This window comes from Anolis carolinensis, chromosome X (genome assembly GCF_035594765.1).
Source record: "Anolis carolinensis isolate JA03-04 chromosome X, rAnoCar3.1.pri, whole genome shotgun sequence".
NCBI lineage: Eukaryota > Metazoa > Chordata > Lepidosauria > Squamata > Dactyloidae > Anolis > Anolis carolinensis.
In genome coordinates, this window is record NC_085847.1 from 9,292,194 (window position 1) to 9,311,744 (window position 19,551).

Below are 19,551 nucleotides of genomic sequence, written 5' to 3' on the forward strand. Positions count from 1 at the left end.
CATTAGTTTCTTCCTACACTTGGATAATTTGCTAGTGTAATTCAGTGTCTGTGAAGCTGGTCAAAAGACAGGCTGCTTGTAAGTCTAATTTCTAGAAATTTGGGACACAGCTTCATTGCCTCGAGAAGTAAAATCGATCAGGGCCAGCTAACACCTCCCAACAAAGGATTTTCCCAGGTTTTGAAGCTGAAAGGCCATTCAATGCCAATCAAGGTGGCCAATAGCAACATTTGCACTTGCCTCAAATAGATAAAGAGTTCTTTCTCCCACCCTGGACATCATTCCACAGATATATAAACCCCACTTGCCTAGTTTCCAATAGACCTCCCAACCTCTGAGGATACCTGCCAGAGATGTGGGTGAAATGTCAGGAGAGAATGCTTCTGGAACATGCCATACAGTACGGAAAACTCACAGCATCCCAGTGATTCTGGACATGAAAGCCTTTGACAAGACAGTAAAAGGAGGTGTTTCTCAAAAGTGTAAGACTGAAAGACTGGGAGATTATTTTACATAATTAGTTTGATAATTAATAGCCCACCTTTCCTTTGAATGATGGATGTATTCTATGAAGAATTAAAGTGATTTACCTTGATTTACTATTGGATGAATTCACTTTACACATTCCACCGGAGAAAATTGGCCATGCTTCTTCTAAGGGTGGGGATTATAGTCCAAGAGGGGCTAGAGTTTGCCAACATTTTCTACGTACAGAAAGCTTCTCACTTTGTTAGCCTTTCCCAGCAGATCCTGTTGGGCCAAACCTCCCATGCCCAGTCCCAGCACTGATGGAATATCACTACTGGGGATGATGGGTAATGTAGTGTCATCTCTGAAACTCTGTTTATGCAAACTCAAATGGTGATATGGCCTGAGGGCTAATCAGTACAATTTATTTATTTAATTATTATTATTAAAATAAAGACAACAATCTCTGAACCCCAAAGATGTAACTGGTAAGGCAGGAGAAAAGAACCCAGCGTTCTCTCAAATCTTTTGGATGGCAGTTGTCCGGAAGCAGTAGGGCTGGCTGTGCAGCCTGACTGGATTTGTAGTTGGCTGCTGGGGAGGCCCGGAACGTTTGTGCTGGGGCGGAACTCAAGTGTCGCGAGCCTTCCTTCCCAGCCGGCCCCTTTAAAGAGACGGACGCGTTGCTCGTGGAGCCCCTGAGGCGGCTTCTCCGCCGGAAGAGACGGCGATGGAGAACGTCACGGAGGGAACCTGGGACTCTCTCCCGGTTCAGCTCAGCCCCGGCGTCCGGAGGGCCTTGCGAGAGATGGGCTTCCCTCACATGACCCCCGTGCAGGTAAGAAAGGCAGGCCCAGAGCCTCAGAAGGCCTCTTTCAATAGAAAGGGAGTTCTAGTTCACTCACACCCAGAGAGTCCGGTGACTCCCACCCACAAGGGATCTGGGCCAAATTTGACACACAGGCCCTGCATGGCCAACAGAACATACTGGAGGAGTTTGGGGTTTGGGGAAGGATTGACCCTGGATGATGGGAGTTCTAGTTCACCTCGCATCCTGAGAATCCTGTGACTCCCGGCAACAAATGTGGCACACAGACCCAGCATGACTGACTATAAACACTGGCAGGGTTTGGAGGGAATTGGCCTTGGCTGCTGGGATTTAGAGTTCGCCCACATCGCAAGAGCCCTATGAACCCAGCCGACGATGCACCTGGTCCACACTTGGCACGCAGGCCCGGCATGGCAAACTCCCAATACTGGGAGGGTTTGGGCCGCAGTGACAGAGGATTATGGGAGTTGTAGTTCACTCACAATCAGAGATCACTTGTAGATGAGTCTCCAGCATCTTTACCTCCTGTTTGGGGCTGAGCCACAAAAATTGGAGACTCATGCCTCGTTCTGATTCCCTAGCACTGAGCCATGGCAGTCAAAGTGGTATCAAACTGTATTAATTGTACAGTGTAGATGCACTCTTAGTCAATACACCCAACCGATGATGGTTCTGGAGCACACTTAACATCCAACTTTGAATACTGTTGGGGTTTAAAGGGGGTTGAGCTTGACTTTTGGGAATTGTGATCCCAACTGATGATGGATCTGGACCATACTTGGCATGCATACCCAGTATAACCAACTTTACATACTGGTGGGGTCTGGGGCCAATGACAGAGGATGATGGGAATTGTAGCTTGCCCACATCCATATGCATTTTTAATGGGGCCATTCAAAACATTGTAAGCCAAACAATGACTGCTTCTAATGTTTAGCTTTATAAAATCTCTAATAAGGATAAACGTGGCTTCTGTCAGCAATCCTCTAAAAAGAGACATGATGGGCTAGCATTCACCATAATATTATCTTTTAAAAGTCTGTTTTGTATCTCTTTCAGTCTGCAACAATTCCCTTGTTCATGGCGAATAAGGACGTGGCTGCTGAAGCAGTGAGTATGTTGCCACTTGGCTTTGATTTGGCCTTGTGTACTTACTGCTAAAGATCATATTCTTGACATTTTGTGTTTCAATGCCCCTAGGTGACTGGCAGCGGCAAAACGTTAGCTTTTGTGATTCCCATCATAGAAATTCTTCTCCGAAGGGAAGAAAAGCTTAAGAAAAAGCAGGTAAAACCACACGCTTTTCTTGCTTCCGTATGTTACCTAGAAATGGGATGACCTGAGGTATGGCCTTTCACAGATGTAGTGAAAATAATTTTCATTTATCTCAGAAGATGGTGGAAGAAGTGAACAAGCAAGCACATCACTACATGCAGTTGTTTGCTTAATGACAGTTTATTAATTAATTATTATTATTATTATTTATTTACTACATTTATATCCCGCTCTTCTCACCCCGGAGGGGACTCAGAGCGGCTTACAAATCAAATGAACATACAATATATTATTAGCATAGCACAATATAAGCATTAAATTACTATGTTGTACTATATCATTATATGGTAACATTATTAGTAATATTACATTTACTATATAATATATAATTGATATTATTATATTATATTATTATTAGTATAATATTGTATTACATTATAATATTATTATCAATATTATAAGTACACACTTTCTTGTGTTCCTTCTCTCTGCCACTCTGCTCTTGCCAGCTGTCATAAATCAAATGGAAGATAGAGGAATAAATTGCATTGGAAGGACTCCTACCCCAGTGTTTCACTCCTGTTTTCTTTGTGACGCCCTAGGTTGGTGCAATTGTCATCACACCCACAAGAGAGCTTGCTATTCAGATAGATGAGGTGATCTCCCACTTCACAAAACACTTCCCCCAGTTTAGGTGAGTTGGGGATTCCGATTGCAAGAAGACTGGCCATAACGCCCTGTTTGGATGAGTTTTTGAATTGTATGTGTGCTTTGTTTCAGCCAGTGCCTTTTTATTGGTGGAAATAATCCCATGGAAGATGTAGAAAGATTCAAAGAGCATGGGTGAGTGGCTTGCTGTGCTAACTATTTTGCTAACTAGATGTCACATTGTTGAGAAATGTTGTTTTGTAAATATACCGTGCATGCTACATTAAGTTGATAGAACCCTGTGTCAGTGGCACTCCTTTTTATTTGAATATGGGATTTGTTACAGAACAGGCAATGGGGATATTCCCATAGGGAAGATATAAGGAAACGGAATGCGAGATAGACTTGAATGCAGGCATTCCCTGCTCATCTACAGAGCTGGAAAACTTTCTAAGGACTAAGATCAATATAAGGAAGGAAGTCTTCTCCAAAACAGATTGAAAAGCTTTTGTCCGTTTGTTTTTGTCCCCAACAGCGGAAACATCCTCGTAGCCACACCAGGTCGTTTGGAGGATATGTTTAGGAGGAAATCAGAAGGGCTGGATTTAGCCAGTTCCGTGAGGTCTCTTGATATTCTAGTCTTGGATGAAGCAGATCGGCTCCTGGACATGGGCTTTGAAGCAAGGTATTTTCCTTTTGGAGCGGTGTTCTAGTGAAGCCAGGATTTTCAGGGTCAAAATGCTTAAACTTCTTTATCAGTCTGGACTGTGAATTCTCTGGCACCCTGCTCCCGTTTCCTCTGAGCGTTGTTGCAGTCCTTACAGTAGCTGAGACTGGAGATGGGACAGTTGTTGTTTTTATCTGATTATGCTGTCCGGGCTCCGCCCCAAGTCCCCTTGGGGCGATGGTGGCGGGGTATAAATAAAGATGATGATGATGATGATGATTATTATAAGCTGCCCTGAGTCCTCTTTGGGGTGAGAAGGGTGGGATATAAAGGTTGCTAATAAATAAACGGTGTGCCTTTTCTCTTGACCCGGAAGAGCTTCTCTGAATGACAGTCATTGTTTTGCTTGCAGTTTGAATACCATTCTGGACATTTTGCCAAAGCAGAGACGGACAGGACTCTTTTCTGCAACTCAGACCCAAGAGGTTGAAAATCTAGTGAGAGCTGGCCTCCGCAACCCTGTCCGCATCTCTGTGAAGGAGAAAGACATGGCAGCAAGCAACACCCAGAAGACCCCCACGCGGCTCCAGAATTTCTATATGGTATGGAGGTGGTCTCGGATCTCAACTTTCATGGAATAGTTTTAATAATAGGGCTCTGTGTCACTTTGGTGATACATGTGGAGCCTCTTTTGCTTTCTTAATCATATACATAGCTCGGGCAAGCTTTTTGAACTACAGCTCTGGAAATTGCAGAGGTGGGAGTTGAAAATCATCTATATTATATACAATATAATAATAATAACTAATAATAATAATAATACACTATTATAATGGTATATTTATATTATATGTAATATTACTAAGAATATTACAATATAGTGTTATAGTACAATATAGTAATATATAATGCTTATATTGTGCTATATGAATAATATAATATATTGTATGTACATATGGCTTGTAAGCCGCCCTGAATCCCCTTCAGAGTGAGAAGGGCGGAATATAAATGTCGCTAATAAATGAAATTAATAAATATTCTGTTTTCCCTGCCAGTCATTTATTCCTCCCTGTGTTGTTTCTGTTCTTGGCACTTAGATCTGCAAAGCAGATGAGAAATTCAACCAGTTAGTTCATTTCCTTCGTCAGCACAAGCCAGAAAAGCATCTCGTCTTTTTCAGGTAATGCCAAATGGGACTCTCCATGGCCTTTGATTTGCATTGGATGAAAAGAAGCCTGGGCAGTCTTTAAGATTTTAGGATCTACTTTATTTTCACACATAATCTTTGCTGATTTAACACATCTATCTTCATCCCATGCGTGAACTAACAGGCAAAATTGATATTATCCCTTGTTACTGGAGCTTTATGTAATTTAACCTACCAATGCCTCAATTAATGTAATTTTATTGGTATCTATTTTTATTTCTGAAATTTACCACCCTCGGCTCATACTGGTGTCAATGTTATTCGGGTCGGCTTATACTCGAGTATATATGGTATCTCATTATGACTGTGGGAAGCTTGGAGACCCATGACATCGGTCTTGCTTTTCTTTGCAGTTTTCATAACATTGAGGTTGTTGGTGCTGTCTTTTTCATGGCTTTTTGTTTCTCCTTACCAGTACTTGTGCCTGCGTGGAGTATTATGGGAAAGCGTTGGAATCCTTGATTAGGAATGTGCAAATCATGTGCATCCATGGGAAGATGAAGCACAAACGGAATAAGATTTTTATGGAATTCAGGAAGCTTTCAAGGTGAGAGACCAAACGCTGGAAGTATTTGTTTGTGTAATGATCTAGGTATAAGAATATGGAGTGAATTGCTAAGAATTTGGAATTGTTAGTCTTAGAATTTCGTATTTAACAGCCATATATTGCATACTTGTTAAGACACATAGCTCTTTCTCTTTTCATATCAAAACTTTGCCTTTTCCTAGTGGCATTCTGGTTTGCACTGACGTAATGGCCCGGGGCATCGACATTCCAGAAGTGAACTGGGTTTTGCAATACGATCCTCCTAGCAATGCAAGGTACTACTTTTTTCTCTCTTAAGAGTGGAGACTATTTTTCATTATTTATTTATTATTTATTAGCAACATTTATATCCATCCCACCCTTCTCACCCCGAAGGGGACTCAGGGCGGCTTACAAGTTGTATATATATATACAATATATTATATTATTAGTACACCACAATATAAGCACTATATAAGTATTATATATTATTATATTGTACTATATGACTATATTGCAATATTATTAGTAATACTGCATGTAATATAAATATACAATTATAATAGTGTAATTATTATTATTATATTATTACATTATAATATTATCAATCTTATATGTATATACAGTATATTATATTAGTACAGCACAATATAAGCACTATATAAGTATTATAATTATATTGTACTATATGACTATATTGCAATATTATTAGTAATATTGTATGTAATATAAATATACAATTATAATAGTGTAATTATTATTATTATTATTATTATTATTATTATTATTATATGTATATACAATATATTATATTATTAGTACAGCACAATATAAGCACTATATAAGTATTATATATTATTATATTGTACTATATGACCATATTGCAATATTATTAGTAAATGTATATTATATATATACATGTAATATAAATATACAATTATAATAGTGCAATTATTATTATATTGTATTACATTATAATATTATTATCAATATTATATGTATATGCAATATATTATACTATTATTATTATTATTATTATTATTATTATTATTATTATTATTATCATCATTGCCAGATTTGAGGCGTCTAGAGATGGGCAAAATAGAAACCATTTATCACATGCAATCATTAAGTATCCCTTGTTTGAAATGCTTGGGACAAGAAGTGTTTTTCGATTTTGGGTCTGGAATATCCATATTTGTATATACGTACATTATGAGATACTTTGGAGATGGGACCCAAGTCTAGGATTTAATTTGTGTTTCATACATTTCTTATATTGATCCCCTGAAGGTAATTTTATACACAATACTTTTAGTATTTTTGTGCATTAAACAAAGCTTGCATCTTTTGAATCATCAGAAGCATCACTATCTCAACAACTCGCATACCCAGTTGTGGATTTTGGTGCATTTTAGATTTCAGAATGCCAAATAAGGGATGCTCAATCTGTATTAGGATATCAATGCTCTTGTTTTCAAGTCGTTTGTGATCTTCAAGAACTTCTCTCTTGCTGAGTTGCTTTTCTCTCCTCTTCCTTTCAGTGCTTTTGTGCATCGCTGTGGCCGCACAGCACGCATTGGCCACTTGGGCAGTGCACTCGTCTTCCTGCTTCCCATGGAAGAAGCTTATATCAATTTTCTAGCTATTAACCAAAAGGTGAGGCGACTATTTTATTTTCAACAACTGTAAAAAGCAGTGTATCTGTTGTGTCTTGAAAGAGGCGCCTGAAACTGGATTTACTTATCCAACACTTACCGGGTGCCATTTTATTTGTATATAGTCATTGAGCCGTCACAGAATAAACATAGAACAAACTACTGTATATACTCGAGTATAAGCCAACCTGAATATAAGCTGAGGCACCTAATTTTACCACAAAAAAACTGGGAAAACATTGACTCCAGTATAAGCCGCGATACCAATAAGATTACATTAATTGAGGCATCGGTAGTTTAAATGTTTTTGAATCTTTACATCAAACTGTAATTTAAGATATGAGTGTCCAACTTTGGTTAAATCATTATTTTCATCTTCTTCAATGTAAATGTGCTTATGTATCCTTTTAATAATAATAGAGTGAAACAAATGTAATAATAGAGTAAAATAATAAATGTATTAATAATAATAAAAATAGAGTAAAATAATAAATGTAACAATATCAATAATAATAGAGAAAAATAATAAATATACCATATATACTTGAGTATAAGCCGACCTGAATATAAGCCCACCAGGACCCTCACCTGAGTATAAGCCGAGGTTTTTTTTCAGTCCTAAAAAAGGGCTGAAAAACTAGGTTTATACTCGAGTATATACAGTAAACAAGCACCAAAGCAAATTCATAAGTTAGGATCACCAAGATGGCATGTAGTGTTGTCTTATACATACTCTTGTGGGGGAAAAGGCAAAAGTAGGATAGTCTTTTTCCAGGAACTGATTTGAAAATTTGATCCTTTTGAACAGTGTCCCATGCAGGAAATGAAGCTACAGTCGAACGTGATGGATGTTCTCCCCAAACTGAAATCCCTGAGTTTGGCAGACAGAGCCGTATACGAGAAAGGGATGAAGGCCTTTGTGTCTTACGTGCAAGCCTACGCCAAACACGAGTGCAATCTGATCTTTCGATTAAAAGGTAATTTTGGCAACCTATTTGGTAAGCCCAACGTTAGAAATAGCCGGTGCGAGAACGTATTGAGATAGGAACTGTGGCCCCATTTGCAGCCTCAGGACTGAAGCTTGCCCCCAGTAGATCATTAGTAAGGTTGAGATCTTCTTCATTTCTGTCCAGAGACCCAGCAGCTGTTGGGAGCTTGTTTTTGTCTTCCTACATGAGGTAATTCTGCTCTGTAATCAAATGTTTGTTTCAAGCCCTTCTCTCCACTGGTCATTTCACCTGACATGGCCAAGTTGTGCTTACTTTACCTTTGGTTTGTATCACAGGCATAGACTTCAAGCTGTAGTTTATGAGGCTGACTCAGGATCTGAATGGAATAATAAACTACGGCTAGTCATAAAAGCAATGTGCTGCATGTTGTTGTATTATTATAATGTATTGATAATATTATAATGTATTACAGTATAATACTGATAATAATACAATTTAATAATATTAATTATATATTATATATTACATGTAATATTACTAATAATATTACAATGTAATGATATAGTACAATATGGTAATTTAATGCTAGTATTGTACTATGCTAATAATATAATGTATGTGAATGTAATTTGTAAGCTGCTCTGAGTCCCCTTTGGGGTGAGAAGGGCGGAATATCAATGTAGTAAATAAATAAATAAATATTAATGTTGGAAACTGCCCAGAGTCCCTTTTGGGAGATAGGGTGGTATATAAATAAAGTGTTGTTGTTATTATTATTATTATTATTGACACAACGACATTGTATGACACAGCAAACTAGATAGATATGCTGGATTTCGTTTCACAAAATCACAAGTCAAACACTTCCCAAGTGTTTAGGACTGTGTGAAGTATTTTCGGATGATGCGTGTAGATCCCAGTAGGGTGGCCTTTTGCAGTTGGGAGATTGTTGTTGTTGTTGTTATTATTATTATTTAACTCCTCACTGCCACATTAGGGGTGAGGGGCGGGTAGAACGTGTATGTCTTTGGCCTGTTCTCATTGTGAAAAATGATGGTTTGTTCTGAACCGTCTCACTGTGCGGCCATCCACACAGCCGTATAACCCAATAATATCATGGCAGATAATCCACAATGTTTTGAACTGGGTTATCGGCATCCACACTGCCGTATAATCCAATATAGATTTGATAGAGTTGTGTGGAATGGGCCTGGGTCTCTGCTTAGTTATATGGGTGCCTTGATGCATCCCTTTCTTCTCTCCGCCACAGACCTGGACTTTTCCAGCTTGGCCCGAGGCTTTGCTTTGCTGAAGATGCCGCGGATGCCAGAGCTGAAAGGCAAATGTTTCTCCGACTTCACGCCTGTGGATCTGGACACAGACTCGATCGCGTTCAAAGACAAGCACCGAGAGAAACAGAGGCAGAAGTTTCTCGAGCAGCGAAGGACGGAAGGGCAGGAGCAAGGAAGGAGGAAAAGGTTTGCCAAAAACAAAGCCTGGTCCAAGCAGAAAGCCAAGAAGGAGAAGAAGAAGAAACTGACAGCCAAACGGAAAAGAGAGGAGGTGAGTGATGTTTGAGCTTGAGCCCAGCAACAGTCTTAACTATCTTGTTCTTGGGAGTATGTATAAATGAAGACTACAAGCAGATCTATGTAATTGTTTGGGGGGAAACTAAAATGTGTGCTTTTTATTCTCCGACTACAGGGGTCTGATGTAGAAGATGCTGATATGGAGGAACTGCTGAATGACACGCGGCTCCTCAAAAAGCTGAAGAAGGGCAAAATCAGTGAGGAAGAGTTTGAGAAGAAGCTGCTGCGTAGCACCAAGGAAGCTCAGGCAGACACAATGGGCGACTCGGGCTCCGAAGGATGAAGCATAAACCGTGAGAGCTTGTTCTTTGGATAGCAATAAAACAGACTTTTCTATGTAACAAATGCTCCTGTGCTCTTGGCCTTGGTACTGTAGCCTCCTCTAACTTCCAAACCAGGCATTTAAAGCATTGGAGTCCAATACAACTGGACGGAATCATGTTGTGGGAGGCTTTGAGCCTCAAAGAGGGGCAGGTAATATTATTATTATTATTGGGGTTTTTTTCCAGGGGAGATAATGTATCACTTTTCCTTCCAAGTGGCACAAGTACTACCGTATATACTCGAGTATAAGCCAACCCGAATATAAGCCGAAGCACCTAATTTTACCACAAAAAATTGGGAAAACATTGACTCCAATATAAGCCAAGAGTAGTAAATTTCAGAAATAAAAATAGGTACCAATAAAATTACATTAATTGAGGCATCGGTAGGTTAAATGTTTTTGAATATTTACATAAAGCTCAAATTTAAGATAAGATTGTCCAACTCTGATTAAATCATCACTCTCATCTTCTTCAATGTAAATGTGCTTATGTATCCTTTTAATAATAATAGAGTAAAATTAATAAATGTAATAATAATTATTATTACAGTAAAATAATAAATGTAATAACAGAGTAAAATAATACATGTAATAACAATAATCATATCAGAGTGAAATAATAAATGTATTAATAAGAATAAATAGAGTAAAATAATAAATGTAATACCAATAATAATAGAGAAAAATAATAATGCTGACCCAAATATAAGCCAACCAGGACCCTCACCCGAGTATGAGCCGAGGGGGGCTTTTTCAGTCCTAAAAAAGGGCTGAAAAACTAGGCTTATGCTCGATTATATACAGTATTTTAATTTCATCTTACACACATGGGTAAATGATCTGCAAATTGTACAAAAACATCCCGACACTTATTCTTTTTCAGTGAATTTATTCCCAGTAACGTAGTGTCCAAATTGTTTAGTAGGCTCTTCGTACAATCAACCAGAATACATCCCTTTTTGTGAACATACTACCAACAAGCTGCCCAGCAAAAACACGTCAGCTTCGGCACATCAGAAGTGGACAGTTTACAAATATAGTTTAATAAGTTCATCACTGACAGCAGAGGGGGTCAGGACCCCAAGGTCCGTAAAGAGGAGAGTGATCAGGGAAGGGGACGTATAGTCAATCCAGGGATGTTCCATCATAAGAGTCTTACTTTTCTTCAGGGTGTCTGCTTTGTACTAGGGGAAGGAGAAGGTAAAAGGACACGAGTTAACATTTTCTGAGAATGGTCAGCTGTTCCCATGTGAGGATGGCATCAAGATGAAGCCAGAGCACTGAAGGATGCTCTATTATTATTTATTTACTGTATTTATATCCCGCCCTTCTCACCCCAAAGGGGACTCAGAGCGGTCTTACAATAGGCAAGAATTCCATGCCACATAAAACTGGCATGTAATAAAATAAATATATACATTAAAAACATAAATTTAAAGGACATATAAGCATTAAAACCAATTACAGTAGAGTCTCACTTATCCAAGATTTGCTTATCCAAGGTTCTGGATTATCCAAGGCATTTTTGTAGTCAACGTTTTTTCAATATATCGTGATATTTTGGTGCTAAATTCGTAAATACAGAAATTACAACATAACATTACTGCATATTGAACTACTTTTTTGTCAAATTTGTTGTATAACATGATGTTTTGGTGCTTAATTTGTAAAATCATAACCTAATTTGATGTTTAATAGGTTTTTCCTTAATCCCTCCTTATTATCCAAGATATTCGCTTATCCAAGGTTCTGCTGGCCCGTTTAGCTTGGATAAGTGAGACTCTACTGTATTAAAAACCACAAAATCCGAATTCATAGTCCGGGAGCCGTTTCAGTCATAATTGCACATATTCCATCTTCTCTACATAATGGAAAGATGCTAATGGCAAGAAGGTTGTTTATGGGTTGGCTTGAACAACGTGCTGAACCAGAGTAGTAACAACTCTAAATAATAATAATAATAATTATTATTATTATTATTCACTGGCGAATAGACATTTTGGTGCCTCAAATGTGAGCCCTGTTTCTGGGTCTATTTGACCTGTTGATTCCAAAAATGGCACCAGTTTCTCCATCAATTCTAGTTTTTGAGATACATAACATATGCCATCTTCCAGTCGCTATCTACTGTTACGGATACGTGTTTGTGGACAACCTGCAAGATTACATTGCTTTCCACCTGTTACAGGCTTTTAAAGCATAAACAATGAACGGACATCCTTTTCCACTCTGAAATTACCTTAAATTTATCTGGGACGTCCTGCTGGTTCAGAGGGAAGAGCCTGACGAACTTGAAACTCTCTGCAACCACGTAGAAGGGCTTGTTCTGAGCTTTGGCACACACGGCCATTTGGTTTGTGCCAATCTGAAGAAGCCAGGCGGGTGGGAAAATACATTCAGGACAATGAACAGAACAACTACCTTTTTTAAGTTAAAAAACCCCCAAAAACAACGTTCGAGAGTAAGGTCCTGTACCATCATGTTCACTTTGCACTTGGCCACAGAAAGTGATCAGATTTCAAAGCACTAAACATGGACTACATCCTGTCCTAACCAACAATCTTTTGGTGCTTTACTAAAATAATCCAATTCTATCACTGTAATAAGACATAAATCCATTGAAAGGGATGTTGTTCAGGACATTTCAATTTAAAAAAAATAGTTCAGGGCTTCTTAAACCCTTTCAACTCAATAATTTTTTATGTGACCCCAGATATATAAAATAGGTATGAGATTAAAACATTCACTGGTAACAAATCAGCATTTGCAAGGTTTGCTAAAGAGGCTGATTTTGCTTTTCATGAAGTACAGCTGAAGCATTTTCTGCAGAGTCCACTGTAAACACTGCATGTAGTTGCTAATAGATTTGTCTAAATTAGTGGTGTTCAAAAACTTTTTCCTTTTGCCAATTTCTGACCCTAACACTGAAGTAAGGGCCAGGGACCCACAGTTTAAGAAGCAGAGATGTAGAGGCTGTTGGGACTCCCAAAGGTCCTACATAACCAATGGGAAGGATGGTGGGAGTTGCAACCCAACAACGTTTGCACATCCCCAATCCTTAACTAGGGGACTCTGCCGATGGAAGGACACCACCAGATACACCCCCAGTGTTTTGAGGACACCCCAGATCTTGCACACATGCCTCACCTTGTTAATAATGCCTCCATTTTCCACCACGCCTTCAGCGCCAACAATCACCAGGTCCACTCTTTCCATGATGTAGCTATTTAAAAGAAGGGGAAGATCAGATACATATACTACATCAGGAACTCCTCCCTGCAGTCATATTTATTATTACTTATTATTATTTATTTATTTACAGTATTTATATTCCATAATACCAGTGGCCCACCAATTTATTTGGGCATTGGAGGAAGAAAATCCCACTAATGTCTTTCTCCATGTGCCTGGCTAACCATTTGCTGCCACAAAAGCCTCCTTTTTCAGAGGCCTTTAAACAGTTTGGACTCTCGGAAGCCTTTATTCTTCCTTTGGGTCAATTCCCAGACAGGTCAGTAGGCGAAAACAAGATCCACTCCTTTAAAGAAGAAGGAATCATGGCACAGCATATTGGCTGCATGTTGAAGGAGCCCAGGTTCAATTCTTATCTTTTATTTTACTCTAGGATCAAGTATCTGGTCCAGCAAACCATCTTTTTCTTCTTTCCGATTCCTGTATCACTCTACACCAAATTCCATTTTTTGCACTGCCATGACAATCCCAGCCAATTTTTCCCATTTAAAATTCACAGAAGAAGAACAAGTTAAAGATGTGGTGACAAAATGGGCGAGGGTGGTAGGTCATACAATAAACCTGTCAGAATGGGAAAAGATATGGAAGAGGAAACTTAAATTCACGTACACGGCAGAACTGAAGGAAAACTGGTATAAGATCTTTTATAGATGGTACATCACACCAGAAAGGCTTGCAAAAATTAGTAAAGGTAAAGGAGATGGGAAATGCTGGAAATGTGGGAAACACAAGGGAGATTTTATACACGTGTGGTGGGGATTATTAGACATTAAAAACATGGATTTATTATCACAAATAATATCACAGAGCAATGCTCCAAGACAAAAGACAAACTGGTCCAAATTGAGAGTATATTTGTCAAAAGAAAAAGTTGAACTTTTGTAAAAAATGTTCAGAAATCACCCCAGGCCCAAAAATGTATTCGGATGTTTGCTGGTAAATGTTCAAAATTGAGGAAAACATGTCTCGCTGTGCAGAAGATCTGGAAGGAAAACTTTGTTTGTTTGGGACATTTTTTTCCTTACTATCTCTGCATTCTTCAGTCAATCTGTTCTTCACTTTATTACATTGTTCCCCCACTTTTTATGTATATTCAAAATCATAAATAAAAAAAATTGCTTTGCCAAGCGACAACATTGCCCACTCACACTTACCCAACAGCAGCATCTAGGATGACTGTCACGGGTATGCCCAGTTTGGTGAGAGCCTCGGCCATCCTCTGCCTGTGTAATTGTCAATATTTTATCTTAAAACCCATTTTATATTAAAAATAGTACTTCAGTAGTATGTAAAATTACAAAGGATGTTTAAGAGAAAAAGTGGTATATAATAATAATAATAATATCAACAACAATAAGAACAATAATATATTAATGATAATTTTTTTGCAGTAGAGTTCATTCATTTATTATCTTACTAGCTGTGCCCGGCCACGCGTTGCTGTGGCGTTGTCTGGTGGTGTTGGTGAGAAATTGTTGAGGTAGTGGTGGTATTGAATGTCTGTTGTATGGTTGTCTTTATGTTTAGTATGCACACTGAAGTGGATTATATGGCAGTGTGGACTCAAGATAATCCAGTTCAAAGCAGATAATAAAAGATTCTAAATGGGTTATATAGCTGTGTGGAAGGGCCTTGAGTCTACACTGCCATATAATCCAGTTCAAATCTGATAATCTGTGGAAGAGGCCTAAGTGAGGCCTAACTGTGCCTGTCCCCTGGGCTGAGGAGGTTGCTAGGAGACCAAGTGGGCAGAGCTTAGCCTTCAAAGTGGCAGCAATTGGATAAAAACTATTATTCCTCTCCCTGTAATTAGGACTTTATTTTTCGTTTCTTTTTGTTGTATCAACCTAGAGCCGTGAATGATGGGTTGTGTTGTCAAATTTTGAGGTTGGGGGGCCTGTAGTTTTGTCCGCTGCCCTGATGCCATCACTCTTTTATATATATAGATATGCTTATGGGAGCTTATTCTCAGGTATCAGTGTGCATACAGGATTGTAGCTTTACTTCACAAAGGGAAAACCCTGTCCAGGTATTGAAGGAGCAGACTCAGCTACTATTATTTGCACAAGCGATACTGGGAAAACCTTGCCATCTACTTGCCCTGCTCGGTCCGGCTGCGATTCGGTGACGTAGACGCTGAAACGTCGCTTGGCTTTCACTGCTGTGTCCAGCACTCTCAGGACCACTTTGGAATAAGCGTGAGTCAATACCCTCTGAGGAAACAGAACACCAATGTTTCCGTTTAGGATTCGTAATATCAATTACACAGAATATTATCACAGTATATATGGTTCTACAGTGGAGCAGAGTTGTCTTCAGAAGTAGTAAACTCTCCTTTGTTTCAAAACATCTAGGCTTACTCACCCCACCATCTTTGACAAACGTATGGCAAAGTACAGCAATCTTATTCCTTGAGCCAGAGATTCGCCGGAGGAAAAGTTCTCCTCTCTCAATCATGATTGCTTTACATTTGGAATAATCCTAGAGAAAGCAGGAGATGACATTGGAGGTAATAATAATAATAATAAAACTTTATTTATATACCGCCCTATCTCCCGGATGGGACTCAGGGCGGTTTACAGTCATAAAAGCAACACAAACATTACATAACAACATAATACACATTATTAAACAAAGTAAAATATTACAATTATAACAATAAATCACACTTACATGACCAGATCAAGGGGACGGGAACCATAAACCCAATATATTAAAATGTATCATTTTAGGCTAGGGGAATCTTGTGCAATATATTCAGGCTCAGAAATCGGCGGTAGTCCAATATAATTAAAGGTACAATTAAAGAAGCAAGCTCAAACATGCCTTGAGCATCATGCTTACCATGTTTAAAGGTTTTTAAAAACTGCTGGGGTTAACGTATTATCTACTATAAAAACCCTTCTCCATCATAGCCAAGTATGTCGAATCTGGCTCTGATGAGTTTATTCTGAAATGAGTTGGCACATGCTCACAAACCTCCCCCTTTGTTGCTATTCCTGTGGGCCTTTTAAGATGAAATTGAGTGACGCAGACACAAAAACTACTAATTAGTGGCTACATTCCTGTACTCGCTTGTGATAAACAGTGGAGTGAAACTCACCGGATTCTCCAAAGAGGTGAGACTGATGAAGCGCAAGAAAAGCTCCCCTCCTGAAGAGATGGCTACCGAGGAATCGACACCAGAGAGCACTTCTATGGCTCGCTTGAGGTTGGCTCTCAACCCTTGAATTGTCTCCCCTGGCAGAGACAGAGATGGGAGGGAAATGAGCTTTAAAATACTACACTTGTATTAACTTCATTGCCATAAACTAGAATTTCAGTGCCCCCCTCGAGACTGACCGTTTAATGCAGTTCAAAGCCAGCTTCAAACTGTGGTGTCTAATAATAATAATCTATATATATAAAAGAGTGATGGAATCCTGGCGACCGCCAAAACAACAAAACTAAACACCCCACAACCTCGAAAATTGACAACAGAACCCATCATCCATGCCTCTAGGTTGATACAACAAAAATAAAAGAAAAATAAAGTCCTAATTAGAGGGAGATGAATAATTATTTTTATCCAATTGCTGCCAGTTAGAAGGCTAAGCTCCGCCCACTTGGTCTCCTAGCAACCCACTCAGCCCAGGGGACAGGCAGAGTTAGGCCTCACTTAGGCCTCTTCCACACTGCCTATAAAATACAAATTATCAGATTTTAACTGGATTAGATGGCAGTGTAGACTCAAGGCCCTTCTACACAGCTATATAACCCATTTATAATCTTATATTATCTGCTTTAACTGGATTATCTGGACTCCACACCTTTACCCTTTACCTTAACTACCACCAATTCCTCAATACTTTATTTCCCATACCACCATACTTCGCCACAGCAACGCGTGGCCGGGCACAGCTAGTAATAATAATAATAATAATACTTTATTTTTCTATCCCGCCAACCATTTCCCCAAAGCGACTAACATAGGGCCAAGCCCAAAACAGAGACAAAACGTAACAAGTTAAAACAAGTATCAATAACTAAAAACAGTGTCAACACAACAATCAAATCAAATCAACAATTAAATAATTCAATTACAATTAAACACAGAATACAGTATACTACCATCATTATATAAGAATGAGGTAATAAAAACAAGCATCACCACTGATGGATAAAATGGGGGCAGTCTTATAAAAGTGCATAATTTCAAGACCATTTAATAAAAGTGCATGGACAAGTGTCAGAGAGTTGCCTGAGATGATAACAAACTAAATAACAAACTCCCACAAAAGCATGTGAAAGAAAGCCGTCAATGTGTATCAATGCTCTGCGGTGTGTAGAATCGCCATACAGGCCTCATACATTATCACAAATTATATATCCCAACCTAGTTCTTCACTGCACTCCAGCCCTCAACCCAGAGCTCAGGCCACACAAGTAAAAGCCAATACATGCCTTTGTCTCTTTTCAAAAACTCTAGCAAGACATGGATGGCAATCACAGCTGAGGCGACATCGGGATCCTGCCTCATCTGAGTGTTAAAGGCCTCGACCAGCTCTGGAAAGAAATGCAGGAAGAAAACAAAAAGGAGAAAGTCAGTGGAGCTCTGCTTTCTTTCTATATTCCCTTTAAATATTACAAATTCAAAGCAGCATAGTTTAACACAGGGTATTGTCTGTTGTGATGTTTACAACATCCACACACACCCAGAGTATATCCAGAGAAGGGCTGCCAAAATAATAACAACAATAATGTTTTATTCATATCCCGCCCCTCTTCCCACATTTAGACACTATCCTATTGATGCACCCAAAAATGAGATTGGCCTTTTTCGCTGCTGCATCACATGTTCAGCTTGTGTTCCACTAAGGCCCCTTCTAGACTGCCATATACAACCCAGATGATCTGCTTATCCCAGATTATCTGGCAGCGTAGACTCATAATCCAGTTCAAAGCAGATCATGTGGATTATTTGATGATATGGATTATATGGCAGTTAGAAGGGGCCTATGGCCTCTTCCGCACTGCCCTACATCCCAGGATGTGATCTCAGATTATTTGTTTATCCCAGATTTTCTGGCAGTGTAGACTCATATATTTATTTCCAATATTTATATCCCGCCCTTCTCACCCAAAGGGACTCAGGGCGGCTTACAACACTGGCACAATTAGATGCCTATACAAAAACAATCAACAATACATAAAATCAGTTAAAAACAATTAAATACAATATAATCCCATTCAAAGCAGATCATGTGGATTATTTGATGATACGGATTATATGGCAGTGTAGAAGGGGCCTATGGCCTCTTCTGTACTGCCCTATATCCCAGGATCTGATCCCAGATTATTTGTTCATCCCAGATTTTCTGGCAGTGTAGACTCATATAATCCAGCTCAAAGCAGATCATGTGGATTATTTGATGATACTGATTATATGGTGGCGTAGAAGGGGTCTATGGCCTCTTCCACACTGTCCTGTATCCCAGAATAAGATCCCATATTATCTTCTTATCCCAGATTATCTGGCAGTGTAGACTCGTATAATCCAGTTCAAAGCAGATCATGTGGATTATTTGATGATACGGATTATATGGCAGTGTAGAAGGGACCTATGGCCTCTTCTGCACTGCCCTATATCCCAGGAGTTGATCCCAGATTAATTGTTTATTCCAGATTATCTGGCAGCGTAGACTCATATAATCCAGTTCAAAGGAGATCATGTGGATTATTTGATGATACACATTATATGGCAGTTAGAAGGGGCCTATGGTCTTTTCCACACTGCTCTGTATCCCAGGATCTGATCCCATGTTATTTTCTTATCCCAGATTATTTGGCAGTGTAGACTCATATAATCCAGTTCAAAGCAGATAACATGGGATCAGATCCTGGGATATAGGGCAATGTAGAAGGGGCCTAGATCCCTTTCCCACGGACTGTTTTCTAGCCCGAAGTCCTCTTGCCTCACCTGCTTCGTTCATGGTGGAAGGGCCCGATCACGCCTCTCCTTCCATCTGCTTTCGGGGCTCACGCGGCAACCGGGGCGGAACCTTTGTGGCGGGACGCGTCTCCCCGCTCCGGATGCCTTTGGCGCGACACTGGGCGCCGGACGGAAGCGCGGGCGGGGCGGGCGAGGACGTCACTCCCCGGCGCCGGGGCCCAGGGC

The 19,551-nt window shown here is 39.4% G+C and overlaps 2 protein-coding genes across 2 annotated transcripts; one reads left to right on the forward strand and one right to left on the reverse strand.

Moving 5' to 3' along the window:
* Positions 1–1,149: 1,149 nt before the first annotated feature.
* Positions 1,150–10,162, forward strand: ddx55 (DEAD-box helicase 55). Its single transcript, XM_003222737.4, has 14 exons — positions 1,150–1,306; positions 2,357–2,407; positions 2,498–2,584; positions 3,175–3,266; positions 3,353–3,415; positions 3,756–3,905; positions 4,300–4,489; positions 4,985–5,067; positions 5,510–5,641; positions 5,824–5,916; positions 7,165–7,279; positions 8,087–8,255; positions 9,499–9,791; positions 9,933–10,162. The coding sequence occupies exons 1-14, from the start codon at positions 1,199–1,201 to the stop codon at positions 10,098–10,100; spliced, it is 1,794 nt and encodes a 597-aa protein (XP_003222785.1). The 5' UTR covers positions 1,150–1,198; the 3' UTR covers positions 10,101–10,162.
* Positions 10,163–11,011: 849 nt separating this feature from the next.
* Positions 11,012–19,511, reverse strand: eif2b1 (eukaryotic translation initiation factor 2B subunit alpha). The gene is made up of 9 exons (XM_062958679.1): positions 19,354–19,511; positions 17,838–17,939; positions 16,498–16,634; positions 15,759–15,875; positions 15,491–15,607; positions 14,549–14,613; positions 13,290–13,365; positions 12,382–12,507; positions 11,012–11,326 (listed from the first exon to the last, which is right to left on the reverse strand). The coding sequence occupies exons 1-9, from the start codon at positions 19,364–19,366 to the stop codon at positions 11,171–11,173; spliced, it is 909 nt and encodes a 302-aa protein (XP_062814749.1). The 5' UTR covers positions 19,367–19,511; the 3' UTR covers positions 11,012–11,170.
* Positions 19,512–19,551: the final 40 nt, after the last annotated feature.